Source organism: Strigops habroptila, chromosome 3, assembly GCF_004027225.2.
Source record: "Strigops habroptila isolate Jane chromosome 3, bStrHab1.2.pri, whole genome shotgun sequence".
In the NCBI taxonomy this organism is placed as follows: Eukaryota; Metazoa; Chordata; class Aves; order Psittaciformes; family Psittacidae; genus Strigops; species Strigops habroptila.
Genome location: NC_044279.2, coordinates 41,769,771 through 41,791,061, shown reverse-complemented (window position 1 = coordinate 41,791,061; position 21,291 = coordinate 41,769,771). Strand labels below are relative to the sequence as shown.

The 21,291-nt window shown below is 40.2% G+C and overlaps 1 protein-coding gene across 3 annotated transcripts in view; it reads right to left on the bottom strand.

The window, feature by feature from the left end:
- The window catches only part of SYT1 (synaptotagmin 1), a 360,700-nt gene that overhangs the window by 90,733 nt on the left and 248,676 nt on the right, over window positions 1-21,291 (bottom strand). For all 3 annotated transcript variants that reach the window (XM_030478820.1, XM_030478821.1, XM_030478822.2), the window contains one exon: window positions 7,758-7,942. In XM_030478820.1, coding sequence (XP_030334680.1) covers window positions 7,758-7,942 — 185 coding nt within the window. The remainder of the gene's footprint in view (window positions 1-7,757; window positions 7,943-21,291) is intronic.

Below are 21,291 nucleotides of genomic sequence, written 5' to 3'. Positions count from 1 at the left end.
GCACTCTTTCAAGTTTGCTAGTGTGCTCTGCCCCCACTTCCCATATGGCAGAGCTTGGTTATGCTAAGCAGCAGGCTGTGAGTAGGAGGCAGCTTTAGGCTGCTTGGCCAGTGCATGCTGCTCAATCAATGGTTCTTCAGTCTCCCCACGTGAATGCCAGCAGGCCAGATGGAAGCATGCTTGGGGACAGAGCTGGCTCCTCAACATGGAAGGACCACTCCAAGTGCTACATTTATTTCTGTTTGAATAATTCTTCATGCTATATATTGCTACATAGACTACATCTACTTAACAGTGAAAAATTAATCTAAATATAGCCAGACATGATTTAGTGGGTGCCACATTAATCTATGGAGAAAAAGTTGGCAAAGACCTGTTCTTTTGGCGCAGTTGCTTAAAAAGAGATAAGATCATCCTCTGACCATCCTCTAAATAGGAATTTATCAACTATCTGATATTCTTATTCTTGAAGGTTATTTTGCTATTCATATTTATTGCTCATCATTTTGTAAAGAATAAATGCCTTTGCTTAAAAAGTAAACAAATATTTCCAGTGGGGCTTGAAACTTATACCTCATTCATATGAACTGCTGTTCCTGTTGTAGGTTATTCATACCCACTAACTTCAAGCACTTAGTATAAGAGTTTAGCTCTCCATATAATCAGTGGATACAGGTAAATGTCTCTAGGGAGTGATTCAAATCACATAATTTAAGGAATAATTACATACTTCCTAGACACCACTCATTAGGAACCTGTAGACTCTGGTCTTGAATTCAGGATTTGATTTGTTAATCAAAAGAACACAAGAAAGAACATAAGGACACGGATCTGTTGGAGCAGGTCCAAAGGACGGTCAAAAAGATGATCAGAGCGTTAGAGCACCTCTCCTATGGAGACAGTTTGAGAGACCTGTGGTTGTTCAGCCTGGAGAAGAGAAGGCTCCAGGGAGACGTAGTAGCAGCCTTCCAGTACCTAAAGGAGCCTACAGGAAATCTGGAGAGGGGCTTTTTACAAGGGCATGTAGTGACAGGACAAGGGGGAATGGCTTTAAACTGAAAGAGGAGAGATTTAGGTTAGATATTAGGAAGAAATTCTTTACTATGAGGGTGGTGAGGCACTGGAACACATTGCCCCGAGAAGCTGTGGATGCCCCATCCCTGGCAGCGTTCAAGGCCAGGTTGGATGGGGCTTTGAGCGACCTGGTCTAGTGGAAGGTGTCCCTGCCCATGGCAGGGGGATTTGAGCTAGATAAGCTTTAAGGTTCCTTCCAACCCAAACCATTCTATGATAAGAAACATCCTTGACAGTGGAAGCTTACAGTGGCAAGACCTTCAGTATAGAAAACAAGACATGTAAGAAAATGAGTAGGATCTGTATCTTCATATCATTCTATTGGTACAATAGGTCACAGTAAAAGCAATAAATGAATTTGACAGGAAAAGTATTTTTTAAATGAGGAGAAAGAAACTCAGGAAGCATGTGAAGCAAGCTCCTATGTCTTCTTGGGTGTGACTGAGAGGAAGAGACAGAAATGCAAATAAGCCCAGCCTTGTGGCTCACAGCTGTTGCTTCCATATTTTCAGGGTTCTGAAGCCTAATATAAATCTAAGCAACAGAAGAGTTTTGCGGAAAACTCTGCAGAACAGAAACACTCATCTATAACATTGTATCCTCATAAACATTCTATTTTCACATTTTTCAGGAAGTTTTATGTACCCTGCACAGTTGTCTTCTGAGGCAGGTGAAAAAGCAGGATGATTGGTCAAGCCTGAGGTTGAATTAATGTACCAATGGGACTCAGTCAATCCATTTTGACTGCCACAGCATAAGAAAGACTTGCCCCCATTGTTTCTGGCTAATTGTTTCTACACTGAAATGGCTCTGCAGCACACGGTGTCTTTCTGAGTGTGAATTAGGATCTCACTGCGTTGTGGATAAGCCATGGTGAGCATTAATGTCACCACAGGCTGAAAATGCCAGCAAATAGGAATTGGCATGCTAAGACCAAGACAGGTGGCACTGTGGAATAAATACACTCACTATTCTCCAGGCGTTCAACTGGGAAAACAACCAAGCACATGAGCAAACATTGCATAAAAAAGACAACTGCCGGCAACAGATCTCCTGTCCCTCAAAAAGATCCACTTGGATTATTTCTGGCAATAAAGGCTTGGGTTCTACGAGTGAAAGCCAGGCTCTCTGAATGTCAGTGTGGGTTTTATTGACTTCATTTTGGCTATTGTCTTCATTCTGCCAGGTTAACACATACTACTTTGAAATATTTTGGGCACCTAACATTAAAAAAAACTTGTTCCTTCACTATCTCTGTGAGGGCAAGAGTGTTCACTGTTCAATAGCTAAAATCATGAGGTGAAATAGTCTAAGAAAACCCTTATATGTTGAAGTTTGGTTGGGTGCAATTGCAGCTCTCAATATCATGTTACTTTATAGCACCCCAATGTTTCACTGCTATTAACAGATGAACATAAATAAGAATATTCTGATTAAGTTAGCACATAACCCTGATGTAAAAGGAAAGCCTATGTAAAGGAAAAACAAACATTCAGGGAAGTCAGGTGGCTGACTGAAGTTAGTAGCAGAACCAGGAATATACTCCTTATTCCAGAATGTAGTACATACACCTGATCCCAAATTTCCTATTTCATCCAGCAGACACATTCATTGTAAGCCAAAACTCTTTCACTAGTGATAGTGTGTTAGCATGATGCAATGAGAAAGGACTGAGCTAATAAATCTCCTTCTCCACAGATGCTTTGTGACCTAATAAAATGTTCAGACCACCACAACAATTATTCTCCAAGCAGTAGGACTAAATTTTAGTAAGTTTTCAATGCCACTGTTCATGACTGAAATAATTATGTCTATTCCTTTCCTCAGCCCACAGGCTGACCTCTAAGCAAGAATTTTGCTCTACCAATGCCTCAAATTCAGACCCAATAAATCAGCAGTTATTATAGTGTCTCTGGAGCTGGGTGTTTGGGGACATTTTATTTCCAAAGAAAAAAGCAGTGGGAGCCCACCAGAGGCATTAGCAGAGACTGGCAAGTTATAAAGATGAAAACTGTGATGGGAAGATCTCATAAAAACACTGGTGCTAGTTGTCATTCAGTTGCACCAACAGAAATCTGGAGTAAGACCACTTAAAAGAGTTTGGTATGGACCACTAATAACTGAAAGCATGGGCGCTGTACTGAGAGGATGTGAGAGCCCACAGCAAGTTTCATGAGGTACCAATCATTTTAGCAACACTCAGAAACTAAGACATTAAAAATATACACTGCTTTTGTCTACTTTTGATATGGTGACATTTATACAAAAGGGAAATAAAATGAGCAAGTTATTTTTATGTGCCTATCAATTTTAAACTTGAGCTTTCTAGTACAGTTTGACATAATATTTTAACTACAGAAAGAATGACAACCTGTATTCTTTTGCCTTCCTCTAGCCTCCCCCCAAATACATACCCAACCAAAAAAAACCCAAATCAATTTAGTTCAGCCTCTTGATGTATCAAAGCTACTACATATAAATCTCAGCTAAGGAGCCAGAGCTGTCAGAAGACTATACGTATCAGAGCTTTCGACTAGTTGTGTCCAAATAGCAAAATAAACCTACCGCAAGTGACAATCCAGAACAGTCATGAGACACAACATAGACAAGGAGGACATAGAAGGAAGAAATAAAAATTAAAACATCCACACACGAACATTAGTAAAAACCATGGAGAAATGACCTTTTTACAGTAATACATTAATTAACAATTTGCCTCCCCTAGAAGGAATCTAATCCTCCCAGTGGCTCTTAGAGTTGTATACTCTACCTGAAAGAGTAAGCATTGCTTGCAATAGAAATGGGTTTCAAGACTGAAATCCTAATCTTATTTTCAACTCGTCTTCCACTTTACTTCAACTGCATTTGCTCATCATCTGTATTATTTCATAAACAGTTTCTCATTTGAAGTTGTATTCAGCAAAGCGGACATGTTGAAACACAAATATTCTAATGGAGAACAAAATTTTATTCCACTTTCTGTAATATCCAGCTATCATGTATAACTGTTGAACTGATTCTCTGTGTCAAAAGTATCTTTAATTATGTCAAGCTATATGGATCTATAATGATTTGGCATGGATGTACATGTCAGCGTTAACAGGTGTAGGTCAGAAATTCTCTTTAACAGACAAAACCAGACTAAGATGGAAATTATATTTCCAGAAGCTGATCCTTTCAGTTTACCAAAAGCTATTCCTTTTCAAGTTTTGTGTGCCCAAGGAATTAGGATCTTGGAAGATGCCTAGTGCCTATCAACTACTATACACTCTCAGATGAAGGCAGAAGGTAATTAGCACTTGCAGGTTCAGGTCTAACAATAACTGAACTAACCTCTTGGGGGTTTTGATAACATTTTAGATCTTCGTTACTTTATGTTGCCCTTTATAATGGCATTAGATTGACATCTTGATCTTCCATTACATTTTTTTTTTTACATTAAAATTTACTTCTTTAAAGAGCAAAAAGGCATTCTTGTTATTCCCCTATTTTATGCCAGAGCCTCTAAAGTGGTCCAATTCTCTTAACTGAAATATTCCACATTTAGCATTGCACTGAGTTCAGCGAGGTATGTTAAAATTTGCACTGATAATTCAACTGTTAGAATAAGCAGTCATACAGAAAAAAAAAAAAGACAGGTAGAAATTCACAAATTAGTAATTAAGTTGGTAAAAGTTACTGAATGCCTTTAGGACTTTAAATCTGTACACTATCAGATTCCTAGGTATGAATTTAAGGGGCCAATTTAAGTAGCTTGGTTTTGAAATCCCAGTGAAGAGGAAGCTTGGTAGTAGAGTTGGTGATCCACCCACTTATTAAAGGTCTGACATTTACATCAACTGAGAATCTACCCTCCTTAGGTTTAACTGTGCAAAACAAAACATATTAGCTAAACCCAAACTATTTGGGCAAAAGTATGTTTAAATAACTATACAGAATATTTTGAATGGAATTATCTTAAAATACCTATATGTGCAATATTTCAAAGATGGAGCTTTTTGTAGACAAGAGACACATGGTTCGTATTTTTATCAAATTTTCCCATGAAAAAGGTAGAAATTAAACTCAATATTAATTACATAATGTAATTTTGCATTTTAAATACTTATTTTCCAAGAATATTTCCCATGGTCATTTATCCAGGTCCTAATGAATATAATTAAAAACACTTAATAATATATTGTAAATACAACAATGGCTTTACATGATATGGAACAAATTCCACATAAATATCAATCAACCTTTTTCAATCAATCAAATTGCACATTATTTGCTCTATAACCAAGTATTAGGTTTGTTATCATTGGTAGAACATAAAAAAACATCTCTCCACAATCTTTCCATGAACATAACCAAGCAGTTCTTCCAAATTATTCTTGGTTCAGTGGGAAGAGTTGGCTAACAGTAGCCCAGGGTAACCCAACAAATGATGATCTGATTTTCCATGCATTGCTGAGGGGGAAATAGCTGTAAGCATGCAACGTGTACTTATGGTCTGAGAACGAAAACTGACTGCGTCAGATCAATCCTCACTCTTTCCTTCATCACTCACATGACAGTGTGTACAGTGGTCTCTATAAAATGTTGACATATATCTTGGAAGTAATGAAGTTTGCCAAGGTTTACTTTATTGGTGTAGTGTATAGACTAGAAAAGTTAACAATTGTCTAATGAATTGACAGTTTAGTAGTGGCTATTGCAATTCAGTAGCGTGAGCAGGAACAAACCAACTGCATCTTCAGTTATTTTCTTTACACATTCTCTACTGAGCAAGAACAAAACCTCTCCTCTTGTCTGATAATGGACACTGGAAATAGCTCTGATGGCTCTGTACCTTTGAAACTTATCCATTAATTTCCGTCTCTTATCTGAGCTCCTTTCAGACTCCACTCGTGTGGCCCAGTTGCAGCTGGTCATCAGACTTTTAAGGCTTCCTCATCCACGCTCCTGATTTTGCTCTTCCCCTATCACATCTTATGTGCCTGGAGAAGCTAAGCTGGGCTTCAGGGCTCTGAGGTCTGGCTGATGAGCCAGACTGGTGGCTGCTCCATCACTGTACAGCAGCATCTCACCACTTGTTCCAGACTGCTCCATGGGCCTCTTAGCTACTGTGCTCTAGGCTTCTCTCCTTGAATCTTGATCAGTTGGCCCTAGTCCTTGGGTTCCCAGCTTTGGCTTGTACTTCTAATCAACCTGCCTTCAGCCCAGCTTTCTTCTACACTAGATCCCAACTTGGGGAAGGAACTGCTTATTCCTGACCATGCTTTTATCCTTTCTCTGTGGCTGGACAAGCACTCCTGGACTGCTCTGGCTCAACCTCATCAGGGGTCTTGGGAGCACAGACTTGACCATGCAAGTTATTGGCTCCTACTGAAGAGGTTTTGCAAAGCAATCCTCTAAATTTCTTCAGCACTTTTGGTTTGAAAAACATAGCCCTTTCTCTTCTTAGAATAAGAAATCTGGCAATGCAGTGAGGACACACAGATACTTCACATTTCCCTATACTTCAGCTTATTTCCAACAGTTTGCTCCAGGAAGAAAAACACTAAAACCCAGTTAAAAAAAGCTTTATTTTCTTTCAGGAACATATTAGTTAAGTCTATTGCCCTGAAAACTAGGTCCTGCAACCTTCTGCTTCTCTTGAATGAAGCAGATCTGAAGGACATGTTTTTCTGCCTTTATGAAAATGATGCTGCTCAAAGGGCATTATGCTAATCTTTTCCTCCAAGTTACCCAGTTGACCTACAGCTACTAGTATCTTTAATCTCCTCCTCTCTAGTACAAAATGAATTCCCCTCGCATCATAGCAGCCTTCCAGTATCTGAAGGGGGTCTATAAGGATGCTGGGGAGGGACTCTTCATTAGGGACTGTAGTGGTAGGACAAGGGGTAATGGCTTCAAACTTAAACAGAGGAAGTTTAGATTAGATATAAGGAAGAAGTTCTTTACTGTGAGGGTGGTGAGGCACTGGAACAGGTTGTCCAAAGAAGTGGTAAATGCTCCATCCCTGTCAGTGTTCAAGGCCAGGCTGGACAGAGCCTTGGGCGACATGGTTTAGTGCGAGGCGTCCCTGCCCATGGCAGGGGGGTTGGAACTAGATGATCTTAAGGTCCTTTCCAACCCTAACTATTCTATGATTCTATGATCATAGTGTTGAATGCCCCTGTGCTCTTCCTTTTTGGTTGTTTTCCCTTGTTTCTACACTTCTCATTTTTTCTTCTATACTGTTTCTTTCTCTGAAGAACTTTTGCTTTTGTGTAAAGAGAGATTTAGAGTTCAGAGCTACTTTTGTTTATCATGTAAGCTCAGAAATACTGTCAGAAAGATATATAAACATTGTTCTAGGCCCTGGTCAAAGTCTTGAAAAAGGACAGTGAAAATTGTGCACATTTGTTTCATTTTTGGGACAACTAAGATACTCTCAATAAATTTGCCCCTTTCAGATGAGTCATTATATGCCTGCTCATGTTTTTTTGGCAGAGCAGGGAAATTGGCTAATTGCTTTATCAGTGATACCACACCCAGATTCATCTTCTGTGATACCACAAGATCAAGAAGATGCTGCCAATCAGCCCTCTCTTCACAGAGCCACTACTGAGGCAACACGAAGAACTTTTTCTGGACACAGCAAACAGAAACCTTCAAATGCAACTCACAGTTCAAGAAAAGGAGAGGTACTTTACCTGGTCTTTCATGGTTTTCCCTAAATCTTTAACGTCTTTCATGTTAATAGCATTCTTTCCTCCCTTCTCCTTTCCCTTCTTCTTATTCTTCTTTTTGAACAAGCATTTCTTACAGAGACAAAAGCAGCAGGTAAGGATTAATAGGACTGCAACTATGGCTATGGCTATTAAGGCCCAAGGTGGCACTGGAAGAGAAAGAGAAACACACACAAAAAGAAGGTGGTAAACTGTTAGTAGGGTTAGATCTAGAAACAAGCACATTTCTCTCACAACTAGGCCTTTTTCAATGAAAATGCCTTGCAGAAATACCTTTCTAAAATATTCTGTCATCATTCTCCCAACTGAGCATTTGCACACACAAAGCCCATTTAACACACCTATCTATTTACATGCCTGGTGACACATATCAAATTCACTTGCAGCTATTTTGACTAATCAACCATCTGAAAACAATTTTGGACACTGCAAATCTGTAAAATGCTCAGCACATTTAGGCAATTACTTGCTTCTTTCTTTAATCATATCCCCAACCCACCTGGCATTGTGGCTGAATTGGGCGGAACTGACTTGAAATTTCCCTTTTCTAGAGCGGCATCTGATCCAAGTAGTCAATTTTAATGACCAGCCCTTCTCCTCTGCCCACTGCTGTACCTGACAGGCTCATAAACTCCTCACAACAGATGCAGGCCAAGGTCACCAGTAAAGACCGACCAAGGACAAAGGACTGTCCAGTGCAAGGGCATTTGCCCTATTTGTCATCGTGCCCTAACACTAGAAAAATTTCGGTACAATAGCTATAGTCTCAGCTATACATTCCTATAAAGAAAGGCATATGTTCCACTTATTCATTCAGTCCAGGCTGCTGGGCAGCCTGGCTGAAGCATGAATAAATAACAGAGAACACTTGCTATGATAAAATGGTCTGGTTAAAGATCAGAATTTTTGGAAACAAAAGGAATTACAACAACAGTTACACACAGGTACTCCATAAGGGAATTATCTTCGTACAAGTCAGCTTTAATGACCACTGATCCCCACATTTAACCAGAACACCTGACAAACCTTTAGACCTTTTAGCAAACACTTGCTAAAAATCTCCAGATGCACTCGTCTATCAGGTCTGCAAGATGCTCTCACTGTATTACCTGAAGGTCTCTAATATGATACAGAGCAAAACCAAAGAGTGAATCAAATTTGACATGTTGACATCAGTGAATCACAAAAGGGAATAAACAGAGAAAGTTAATTGCAAAAAGGAGATAAGCTGAATGTGAAGCATGGTCACAGGAACTTCCACTACAAAATACCAGTTCAGGAAAAGCACCTATACCTTCCTTATTCTAAATTTAATGACCATTTTTTCTATCTTTTATTCAAATGTCCTTGGTGACAGATATAGAAAAATAATGCAGGAGACTATTTAAACAATAATTTTTGTAACACTTTTGTTCTTCCAAATGTTCATGAAGTGCAGCTGCTGTAAAAGGGAAGCTGTACCATATGTAGAACAAATGAGAACTGATTACTAAACAAATGAATGTTAAAAGATAAACAGTGAACAGATTAACAGCTGTTTATGGGATGTATTTTATGGAGTCAGCAGCAGCAACTCTGCAGTTAAAGTTGCATTAGATCTGTACTTATCACAACTTAAAATCTCTATTTCATGCATTAACGATTTTGTTTTGTCTTCAAAGCTGATGTGGTAACACTGTAGCACAACTGACTCTCCTACAAATAACACTGTACTTCATATCTGAACAGGAGTTATGTCAATAAGAAATAAATGCTGTTGCCCAAATTTATCAGCTATTTGGTTTGCTGCCTTTTCAGTAGCATTTGAAGTGTGATGCCAGCAAATACAGGGAGCAGCAAGAATATGAGATGGGGTTCTGCCAGCAGGATGGCACTGTGGGAGGAAAGAGAGGAGGGACACACCAAATGCGGGTAAATTGGAAGAAACAAGGAATTGAGGAGACAGGGAATATGGGAGTTTAATAGGATATATACATATGCATCCTACGGATGAAAAGATTGTGTAGGTAGTGAAGCCAGGTGCCGTTTTGCTGAAACCATTGTGAGAAGTGGTATTCTGGCACTGCTGCCTTGGTTCTCTTGAGCATGAACAATGTAGGGTGCCTTGGGGAGCATTTGAAACACTTGCAGATACCTCAGCTTCTTCTTTATAATGCATTGTCTACTCTCATCTGTTTGTAATTTAATTTCATCCAATAGCTCTTGTGACGCAATTAAATAATCACCAAATTAATATCTGAGACACCAAAAATTATGCAGAATTCCTTATATATCTCTTCAGAGCGAATACACTTCCCTTTTTATTAAACAAAGCATAACCAATTTAGGAAAAAAATTGGGGTAACCCAAAATATGGACATTTCCAAGTTAAATTAAACATTTAAGTCTGAAAAAGAAAAAAAAGATGGATATTTTTCCCCGATAAGAGCATACTGTTTCTATCAAGGAGATGGCTCATCGAACACTGCCTTTGACAGATTGCCCAATCAGTGGATGTAATTGTTAGATTGAAGCAGTGTTTGTTTCCTTTCAAAAGCATTACTTAAGTAATTTGAAATGTTAATAATTCTACATAATATAGACAGGATTTTCCAAAATTACTAAAGACTTGGAGAGTTTTCATATCTGTGCTCCTCAGTTCATGCTGCTGCCAGAGGAGCTTGAATTCCAGAAACAGGTAAGTTTTTAAAAATTCATTTTCTATGAAGTCATCTCAAGGTGGGCAGGCCAGATTGAAATGAGTGAAGTCACCAGTCACTTCAGAAGACTCATGCCTACAGCCTTTAATTTTTCAGCCTTTAACTTATCAGCCTTTAACCAACTGTGAATATCTACAAAAACCTTACCAACAGGATACGAACTTCCTTGGTTTTGCACAGTGGCTCACTTTGGAGCAGCATATTAGTTAATTCCAGTTGGACTCTACCCACACTTATGCAAGATTTTCAGAGAATTTCATTTTTTCAGTGTTTAAATGCACAACAAAGGGAATCTACAGTTTGAAGACTACCTCCATCTATATTAAATCAGTTTGATCAGGTTCAGTAGTGCAGTTTGAAACCTGAGGAGGTCTTTGACAAGAATCACTGAACAAAAGACCTCTGTGGTAGATGAAGCAGCGTGGGTGACATGAAGAACGCAGATCCTGGCCAAGTGACCAAGATGACAGGGAGCCAGAAGTTTCTTGCACAACTTGTCTTACCCAGTGCTTGCACAAGGGGGTGCTTTGAAACAAGCAATACTTACCTATGTGATCAAGGAAAAGTTATTGGTTTAAGGATAATTAATGTGTGTAAACTTTTTGGTATTTCAGTGCTATTTTCTTTGTTCTGCTGCTGCGGGCAAACACAGAATACTTATTTTGAAGAAGCTGTCATGAATTGCTACGTGATTCAGTGATTCTACAAGGCTCTTAAATCTATAGGAGGGGATCTGCTGAGTAGCATAATTACTAAACAAGGTCTTGAATTAGTCTTATTGATCTAATCTAAACAGGGTATGCTCTAGCACTTTACTCAGAAATGCAGCAATGAAGCCTAACTGTAAAAGAAGAATACAGAGAAAATTAAATACACGGCTTATTCCTGAGCAATAGGAGGGTCCTGAAAAGAGCAAGCTCTAGGATTGTGTTGATAATCAAAGCATTTTGGGTACCCATTTTGCATCCTTCACTCATGCTAAACATCAGTCAGAGATGGCTGCAGCTAAAGGAGTTGTGAGCTCTCTCACCCCTCTCCATTCCTTCCTTCTAGTAATGCTAGCCAGGGTCGTGTGCATACTGTGGATCACTTGATGCATTTGTAGCATCACAAATACAGCAGCTGTGATGCACTTACATATTAAGCTCAGGCTTAGGGGTGCGTTTATGAGGCATATCTCCAGACCATACCTGTATACCTTGCTTGGACTCATGCTATGCAGTGACCTGGGAAGGCACGATGGACTGAATGGGAATATATGCTTCCAGAGCTCACCCAACAGTACTCCAAATGCAAAAGGTGCTTGGCCCATGGGAGCAAACCTAAACCAAAGCATTACCTCCATAAAGTCTGCAGTGTGGGGCTGGGTCTTCAGGACCAACTGCTTCACTTCACTGACTTGCTTCTACTGCACTGCACTAAATATAGCTTGTGTCGCAACCTGTCATTAAATCTTGTTCCACTGAATATGCTAGATTCAAAGGAAAGGATTTATTACCGAGTTATTCAATGTAAGAACTACAAATGATGACTTTATATAAAGATATCCTTACTTGGCCTTACACAAAATGCTTAAAGTGGTACAGGCCTTGGGTCTAAAACTGACATTCCTGTTAGACCATCTAAAATTATCAAATGCCTCAGAGGACATTTGACTCCAGAGGAAAGACACTAAGAGGGAAGTCACAAAACATGTAACAGCATCAAAGTGCTACAGTCTGTAAAAGAGAATAAAATCCTTTATCCTAATAATTTTCTTCCCTTTCTGTGTGCAATGTCAAAGGAAGTTTTATTAACTTAGAATTCAAAGAGAGGGAAGGTCAAGGAAGAACTGAAGTGAGGAGCTGAATTAAAAAGTGAAGACTTCCATACCAAAAATGCTGTCCACCAACAACTCCCAATTATACAACTAAGCAGCCCATTTAAACTGTAACAGCAAAGGACTATCAGTTGATGGCAGCTTCCATATCATTCTGCAAAGCAGCCCCACAGCACGTCAGAATTGATAAATATTAATAATCTATGTTTTGGAGGGGGCATGATACTTAACAGGAAGCTGCAACTGCCAAATAATTGTATGTGAAGGGTATTGCATTAATCTAAAGTTCTGGTAGCCTGAATATGAGAGCACCGGCATTTTTGATTTACTAAACCTTATTTTTATCTTAGCTTTTTGCACCTACAGCTTCTTATCAGGAAGCAAACCCCATATATAGCCATATTCAGACTTTTTGTATAGAAACTCCCCAGGGGCCACATTCTGGGAATCAATTTGACTTTCATTAGAAGTTACTTGAAGAAAAAGAAAATGTACTGAGAGTAAGGACCCAGGTAATATACACCATTATTCCCAGCAGAAGGAATACAAAGATGATCAATGCAAAGAAAAGGAAATGCTGATATGCGGTAAAATGACTTGTAAAAGAGGAAGATAAAAGCAGCAAATACATACTTACAAACAGCAATGATTTAAATAGTAGCCTCCAGGCATTTACTGCTACATTTCCACCCCAAACACTATTATGAATGACCTCTTGCTTTAATAATATGTTTGCAAAATATTATTATCACTTTCTTACATTCACCACAGAATTTGTTAATGCGGTTCAAGGTAACGACGCTACCTTAGACCCATCACTAGAAGGAACCATTAGTAAATATTTTAATGAATGCTCTTATGCTGACATTGCCCTCCCCCCTCTATATTTTGAGCATGTGCAGTTGCATAAGACTATCTCTATGAATAGTTTATGGAAGTTACTGAAGCTTTAACTGAGTTGAGATGTGTGTTCTGACAGTGAAAGTTCCCCACATGCAAAACAGTCTGTGAAAGTACACTGATCAGATGGCTTCACTCATTGAATATATTCCTGCCTATAGCTTCTTTGTTAGACATTATCATGCAAAATTATGCAAACTTTGTATGACTGAACATTCCAGCCTTTGCAAATAAACTGACATTGAATTTAGCAGTAATTCTAGACATAGCTACAAATTTAGCTGAGGTGCTTAGGCTGCTTGAGAATCTGATGTGCACCCAGAGCTGGAAGTCAAAATGCATAAAATGACTAAAATATTTACCTGAAGGCAAACGCACACCTCCTATTTGAATTTGCAGGTTGTTTATGTTTATTGTTGTATTAATTCACATTTCAGGGCATGTGATAGGTTCTCTGTCATGGTAAAACACATCTACCCAACAGCCTATCTTTTTTCTGCAGAACAGAACTATTTCTGACTCTGTTGCTATATCTCTCTCCTTCTTTCCAACATGTTTTGCTCCCTTCCTCCCCAGCTCTTCACTGCACAGTCTCGTTAGCTCCTCTGCCCCTTGTCTCTAGAGACACGTGGGAGAGAAAGCAAGGTAGGGGAGTTTCTGGGTAAGGTGAGGTGGCAAGGCAGCCAAAGTGAGGAAGTGAAGCTGCTGAGATGGCTTTAAGCTCAAATGTCAGGTTTCATCTGTATAATACTAAACTGAAAATATCTCTTCTGTTAACCTGCCAGTCGTCCCCCCCGAATCAAAATGAAACAGAATATGAGCAAAAGAGGGTTAACACAGATCTCCCCTCTGCAGGCTGTGTCAGCACTGCTCTCTTGGGCTCATTTTCAGCTCAACCACCATTGCGCAGCCTTCTTGGTGGTCACATGGCTCCTCAGAAAGTTCCCTCCTGTAGCCTCTGGCACCTGGCTGCTTTTCCCAGCAGTGCCATGCTTCTGCAGGGCTGCCGGCTCTCCTCTCACACTCTCATAGCTCCCAGCCCTCCCGCCTGCTCCTGCCTCCTGCTTCCTCCAGCAAATACAGCCGTTTTCTTCCCCGCCTGGCATGCAGTCTCTCCATCAGGGACTGTAGGGGTAATGGGTTCAAACTTAAACAGGGGAAGTTCAGGTTAGGTATAAGGAAGAAGTTCTTTACTGTGAGGGTGGTGAGGCACTGGAACAGGTTGTCCAAAGAAGTGGTAAATGCTCCATCCCTGGCAGTGTTCAAGACCAGGTTGGACAGAGCCTTGGGGGACATGGTCTAGGGTGAGGCATTCCTGGCCACGGCAGCGGGGTTGGAACTAGATGATCTTAAGGTCCTTTCCAACCCTAACTATTCTATGATTCTATGACTCTCTGCAACGGCTCAGAGAAGGAACTACGAGCACAGCTCCCTGCTGCGCGGTGTGTCCCTTGTGAAGGACTGCAGCGCTGGCCAGTGTGACAAATAAAGCAACCTCCCCTTTGTGGCAGAACCTCTCAGTCACTTTCTACAGAAGATAGTGTAGGGAAAGGAAAGACTTTGATGAAAGATGCTTTCGAATCAAGTAGATAATATTTTTAGACTGATGCTTCCTATCAGTTCATGTATCTGCTGCCATAAAGTTTTGAAAATTAAATAAGTGAATTCAGGCTCTAAATAATTGCCAGAGAAAGCACTGGGCACACTGAGCAGCTAGGGAAGATGAAGAAAGCTGGAGCGTCCAACCAGACCTGGAAGCTGGACAGGTTTGCTGCAGGCTTTCCAAAAACTATATGTACCAACACCAGCTGAGGCCAAGTACTTTCCTGAGAAGGGAAAAAAACAACCCATGGGGTTAATACTCAACTCTGACAAACAAATATGTAGAGGCTTGAGCTGACTGCTTTTGTATTGTATTTTGTGGTTAAAACACATTTCACTTTTCCTGTGACACATACAGTATGTTGCACTTCAAACTTTGATTGATAGTCTGAAGAAAAAAAAAAGGAATCAAACAAGTAAAAAAGTCAAGCACTCCCTCTGACCTGGAACTAGAAGTTTCAAAGGGACAAAATACTCCAGTCATATCAATCCCAGGACTCAGAAATCACGAGAACAAGACTCAAGAGTAACGAAATAGATGGGAAAAAAATCAATTATGCCTATATATATATTTGATTTTCTTAGCTGATCTCATTCACTATATGCAATGAACCCTGATTTTGTTTTATCTTCCTTTTCAGTTTTTGAACACTTTGAAATGTTATTTGTGTCATATTTTCAAGGTTTGCCCCGCAAATATGAGGGCCAGGGTTGTATTTCAATTTTCAAATCAGTAATCACATTTCTTACATATCAGAATCAGACATACATAGTACCTGTTGAATGCTGTAAGTTCCAAAACTAGGTAAAACCTCCACTGCAAATGAAGGAAAAGCTTATTGGCACACTTTAAAACATTATGCAGGGGTAAAGTTCTTTAGAAAAAGGAACTGATTTGTGGTTTCTGACAAGATAAACTTACAAAAAATGTATCTGTCTGTAAACCAATGGTCTGTTAACATATACAAACTTAACACAGGATGCTGTTACATGATGGTTTAAGGTTTAAAGGCTTGTTAAAATAATTAACAACCATTGGAGTAATACACCAAGTTCCCACTGAAAGTAATAACCAGTTTTATTCCTTACTAATACTTCTAATTTAGATCTAATACTTGTTTAGAAGGTCTCAAATAAAAATGGCTCATGTATAGCACATTTCATCAGTAGATCAGAAAGTGTCTTACAAAGGAGGTAGGTAATAATATCTGAACTGCAGAGATGCAGACATTAATACATACAGAATAAAATGACTTTGGTTAGCATCGTATAGAAGACACCTCGGGAGCACTGGCCTACATTACTGACTGGTACGGTGCACAGGAAGCAACAAGGGCTTCATTTGCTGTGAGCATGTTTCCAAGACCACAAGTCCCTGACACGTCTTTGCCAGCAGCAAAGTTCATGTCAGCTGCAGGTCCTCGGCATGCACCCCACAAGTGTAGGGAGCTAAGTGCTGGAGCATGCCATGTGCATGTTGCAAGCAAGCGTACCAGACAGCAGCCTAGGGTGCAGTGTCAACCTTGGATCCTACCGAAGGAAGCACCCCAAGTGCCACCCTGGGGTGTGTACATGCTGTGTAGCTCCATGTGCTCAGAGGCAACACAAATTCACATCCAGAAGGACCCCCTCCAGCACAGTAAAACACTAGTGCCGAACACCCTGTGTGACACCAGAGCCAAACATACACCAGAGGTGCCCTGGGTCCCAGCACTTCAGTATGGTAAGCAGTGAGAAAGGATAATTTCTAACAGGCTTGGGAACTTTTTTGTATCTTCAATGTCTAGAATGATTAAAACCAAAATTAACTGCATAGCTGTAGCAGTAATAAATAAATTATAAAAACAATCAAGGAGCAAACAAAAAATAATCTCCTTCTTCCAGCTAGAATTAAAGCTTTGTTTTTAAATTTTTATTGTATGTTAGGCCAGTTGCATTATGTAGACAGTAATTTCTCATATGAGAAGCTGTATCTCTTTTTGTGACAGGAATGTATCTGTAAAAGCATATTTCTTTTGCTGGGCAACAGTGTATACTCAGTGAAATCAACTGAATATCTGCATTTCTTGATCTGTTATTTTAAATGTACAGATATAGCTTTGAATAAGATTCTTTCAATAAATATTATCATTATTAATAGACACTTATTTGTGTGTGGGTAGTGCCTAAAGGCACCAACTCAGAAGAAATGCCTTACTAGATTAGACATTGCACACCCATGAAATAAAAAGACAGCTTTGTCTGAGAGGCTTTATAGCATAAAGTCCCAAGCCTACGTGGCGGGTACGTGCTCATCTTGGTCTAACTGACTGCTCACAAGAGCTGTACCCTTGTCCAATCATCATCCTACAACAATCCACCAGGCTTGTACGCTACCAGGTCCAGTCTGTCCAAGCACATTGCGTAGCACTCTCTTGTGCACACCCCTTGCTAAATACCCCTTCTATCACCTCATTAAGATCCTCCTGGGATCCTGTCCACCCAGGACGTGAACGCCCTCTTTTTTGAGAGAACCCAGGCAAACAGCCTGGCACCTCAATAACTCACCAGTGGCCAAGGTTATAGCCATGACTGGGCCTTGAAACAAAGGGCACAGAAAACCAGAAGACTCTCTTTGGCCAGGACCATCCAAAAGGAGTGCCTGTGCTGTGTTATTGAGGTGACAGCAGTTAGCCCCAGACAAACCAGATTTCAACCATGACTTGCTCTGGTGTTCCAGGTGACAGCTTTTAATAGGAATGCCCCAAATAAAAACTTGGTACCTTCAATAATTCTTCAAGCCACACAATCTTGTCTATTTTTTTGCATTAAAGGTTGTATAGGAAGCACTTTCATGCTGAACCCACAGCATGAGATTAAACTCCCTATCTCTAGTCGCCACAACTGAAATATCCCATATAGTCTGTCACCTTTGTTTCTTGGGTGTCTGTAACACCAAGAATGGCCGTATAATACTTACATGCAGTTGTTGGCAGGCACAACCAGCACGAGCCACTGCATGTTCACAGAGATCATCAATAAGATACTTTGTTGGTCCAGTGTCCTCTCAAATCTGGATGCAAGTGGTTCCTGGTGTGGTACATGGCCAGCAATGCGCAATCGGGTGCACTGTATGCAGGCAAGGGCTCATACCACGTGTCAATTGCAGAGTGCAGAGCAGGGTGCAGGAGTTGCAGCTGTGCTATTCCACCCCTGGGTGGCTCTGCTTGTCTCGCTGGGATTAAGCAGTCCGGTTGTGGCTGTACGTGTGCACTTTCCCTAGGGATCTCAAATTGCATATTGATTCAGATGTGCAGGGGTATGCTCAGCTCAGAAGAGGGCAGAGAGTAAACCATCCGTGCTGCAGGTGTTTTGAGAACATTGTATGTATGACACTGGTTTGGGGGATTGGAGGCATAATGGTGTGGGCTCTGCTGCACTGGTATATGACACGTGCCTGGCAGGCCACAGAAGCCAGGCAAGCTGTTCTTCAGTGTGCAGTCTGCCAAACTGCCTGAGGCGTGTGTGCTGAAGGACTGAATGGTCCCAGGCTTGCCCCAGGCATTCAAACTAAAGCATTTTCATGTCTTCTACCTATTACACAGAGGTGCTTGTCAGGATATTCGTACCAGGTCAGGGTATTTGCTTGTCAGGTCAGATATCAGCTTTGCAAATTTCAAGGGAGTACGTACCAATAGCCCAGCTATCCCGAGCCTCATCCAAGTGCTGCGATGGAGAGACCCATTCCCATTGTACACCTCACCTCTGCCTGAACAAGCACCACAAAACATAACTTCCCACGTTCCTTCTCTGCCAAGCCAAACTTCCCAAAAAAGCACCACTGGCATGAATGTGCACAACGGCTTTTGCAGCTGTCTGCTCTGTCCCACCAGCACATGGCTGTCACTATGATGTGTATCAGAAGATATTATAAAGATACAGTTTTGTGGAATCCGTATGTTATTAATTATTTGCACTGTTAATACAGAAAAAAGAAATTTAATTGATTATTCACTGACCGTATACAACTCAAGTCCCTTGGACAAACTGTTATTTTCATCTGCTATTTAAAAAAAAAGCAGGCTTTGACCTTTATCTTTTTAAGCAGCCAGCTTTATTTTAAAAGACTGAAGCAAAGAATCTAAATATGGGTTGTGCCCTTGTCCAGTATTTCGACCTCCTTTATTCTGCAAGAACCTATCAAGGCTGCAACCACCTACCAGTAGCGGCCTTTGGAGGAAGAAATCTATTTTCAAGGTATGGTTAAGGTTAATAGCCATGTTGCTCTTCTTTTACAGAAGCTCATTGAGCAACACTATTATGATGAGGATGATGATGATTGATTACTAACTTCTGCCTTTTTGCACAAAAGGCACCATTTCTGATTGGCTAAGTATAAATGCCGTAATGATCATTAACTTTGTTGCAGGAACCACTGCCAAAGTGATAAATAGATTTGGTTTACATTAGCTACCAGCCTAAGAGCATCATTTGACCTCTTTAATAGATCTAATCAAATCTGGAGTTGTGCTCCCTAAGAAGGAAGACTATCCTTTTTAGGACAAGAAGTCCTAGGCTTTTCTCTGTTCTCCATAAATACAAAACTTGAAATTTCATTCTTGAGGTGAGGTCACAATTCTCTCCAAAATGTTTTGTGCAAATGCTACATATTTAAGTTTTCCTTACTTTTTGTTCAATCTGGAAGAAGTTAAAACTGCTCCTAGGAGGCATTAAAAGCTACCCCTACAAGACTAAGAAAGCTGCGTTCTTTGAAAAGTGGTCAGTTTGCTGAAGGAATGAAAACCAAAACCCTTACAGATACATGTCTGGAATTTCATGTTAGTATGTTGAAATCTAGATCAAAATTATATGGTTGACGTACAGATACAGCTTTTCAGGTCTGAAAAAGCTGCAGACTGCATTTGATCTCTTAATCCACATTTCCTACATACTACCTGCAAATTGTTTCTTGTTTCCTTCATCTTTATGTCTGTAAGGTACAAGCGTAACACAGTCCTCACTGTTGCTGTGCCTCTCACTTTGCCTACCTAGCAATTTAAGAAGTTATTATATTTAGCATGTTTGCAATATGTCTTCTCTCATGTTGTGCTTCAGTCTTCAGCTAATTAGCCTGAATAATTAATTTAAACGAGCTCAAGTCAGGCCCTATATTCTGCTAGGCCATGAGTGCGTGTTCCACCTGTAACACAAAGTTGATAGTTTTAGTTTAGGGGATGATGTGGATCTGAAAGAATCCTGGAAAGAATAGTTTTATAAGCACACGTCATCCTGAAGGACAGCAAAAATGTTCTCCTCTGGCGTGGATTAATACAGGTAGTTTGTCCCAATGCTTTCTCTGTCCTGTTGATCTTATTTGCTATCAGCAAAAGCAACTACTATCACTTTGTCTCTTAAGACAGCAACTCTCCCTAAAAATCTCATCTAGTAGTTTCATCTCCTGTTTTTTATAAACCTGACAAAGTAGAGGTGAAGTATGACTGCAAACTTTGGGACAGAGGAGGAACCATGAAAAAGAATTGTCTTCTCATCAACTTCTCTATTTTATTTGGTGATTGTTGCTTATTTTAAAATTTAGAAATGTTGAGAATTGGAATCAGAAATCTGTTCTCCTCTCTCATTTTTACCTATGGTTTGAATTATTTTCTACACAATGTCATGGCTTCAGATGAGTTACAAGTGCTGTCATACATTAAAGCTTCCAGCTTGATGAAGGAATTTAATCTAAGTCTCTCCATTTCCTAGAGGAGCAGACCAACTTTCAGATTAATATATAGAAAGTGGAGAGCTGCACTACCAGTGTAGTGTCAGAAGACCTAGCCTTGTTCTAATCCTACCCCTATTACCCAAAATGCAGGGCTGTAGGCATCTGTGTCTTGAAAAGGGAATTTTCATTCCCCAATGTTAAGTGGACAGGTGAACCAGTCTGCTGCTCTGAGACGTGTGTTAATGGTTTCAGGTGAAAACCCTCCATTTCAAACCCTGTATCTCCCTTGCTGCTGGACAGCCAGCCTGGGAGGCTTTTCATCATTCTGAGACCCCTTGACTCCCACCTGTGCTGAGTTTTAAGTCCAGCAATGTAATACTGAATGCAGGCTGCAAGCTTTTCTCAAATTATGATGTCAGTCATTTTTTCCGGATATGATAGAAGGAAATGAATCCCCTCTGTCAGTAGCAGAGTCCACCTTTGATTATCTGCAGTAGGTGTCAGTTTTGCCTTACACTGCCCAAATGAAAATCAGGCACATTCTACACACTTATATCCCTTATGGGATCTAATTGTACGAGCTCAGTTCACAGAAAGAGCATCCTTTTCCTTCATCTCCTTCTGTAGTGTCCTATTGACACTGAGTGCACTCAGCACAGATTGATCCTACAGGTATGTTCAGGCCAGACTTTCTCCACTAAGTGAAGCACTCCTGTAAGGGAGTATTGAAAACTCAGTGCTGAAATGTCACCGGCTTCTTCAGTTCATTGGGAA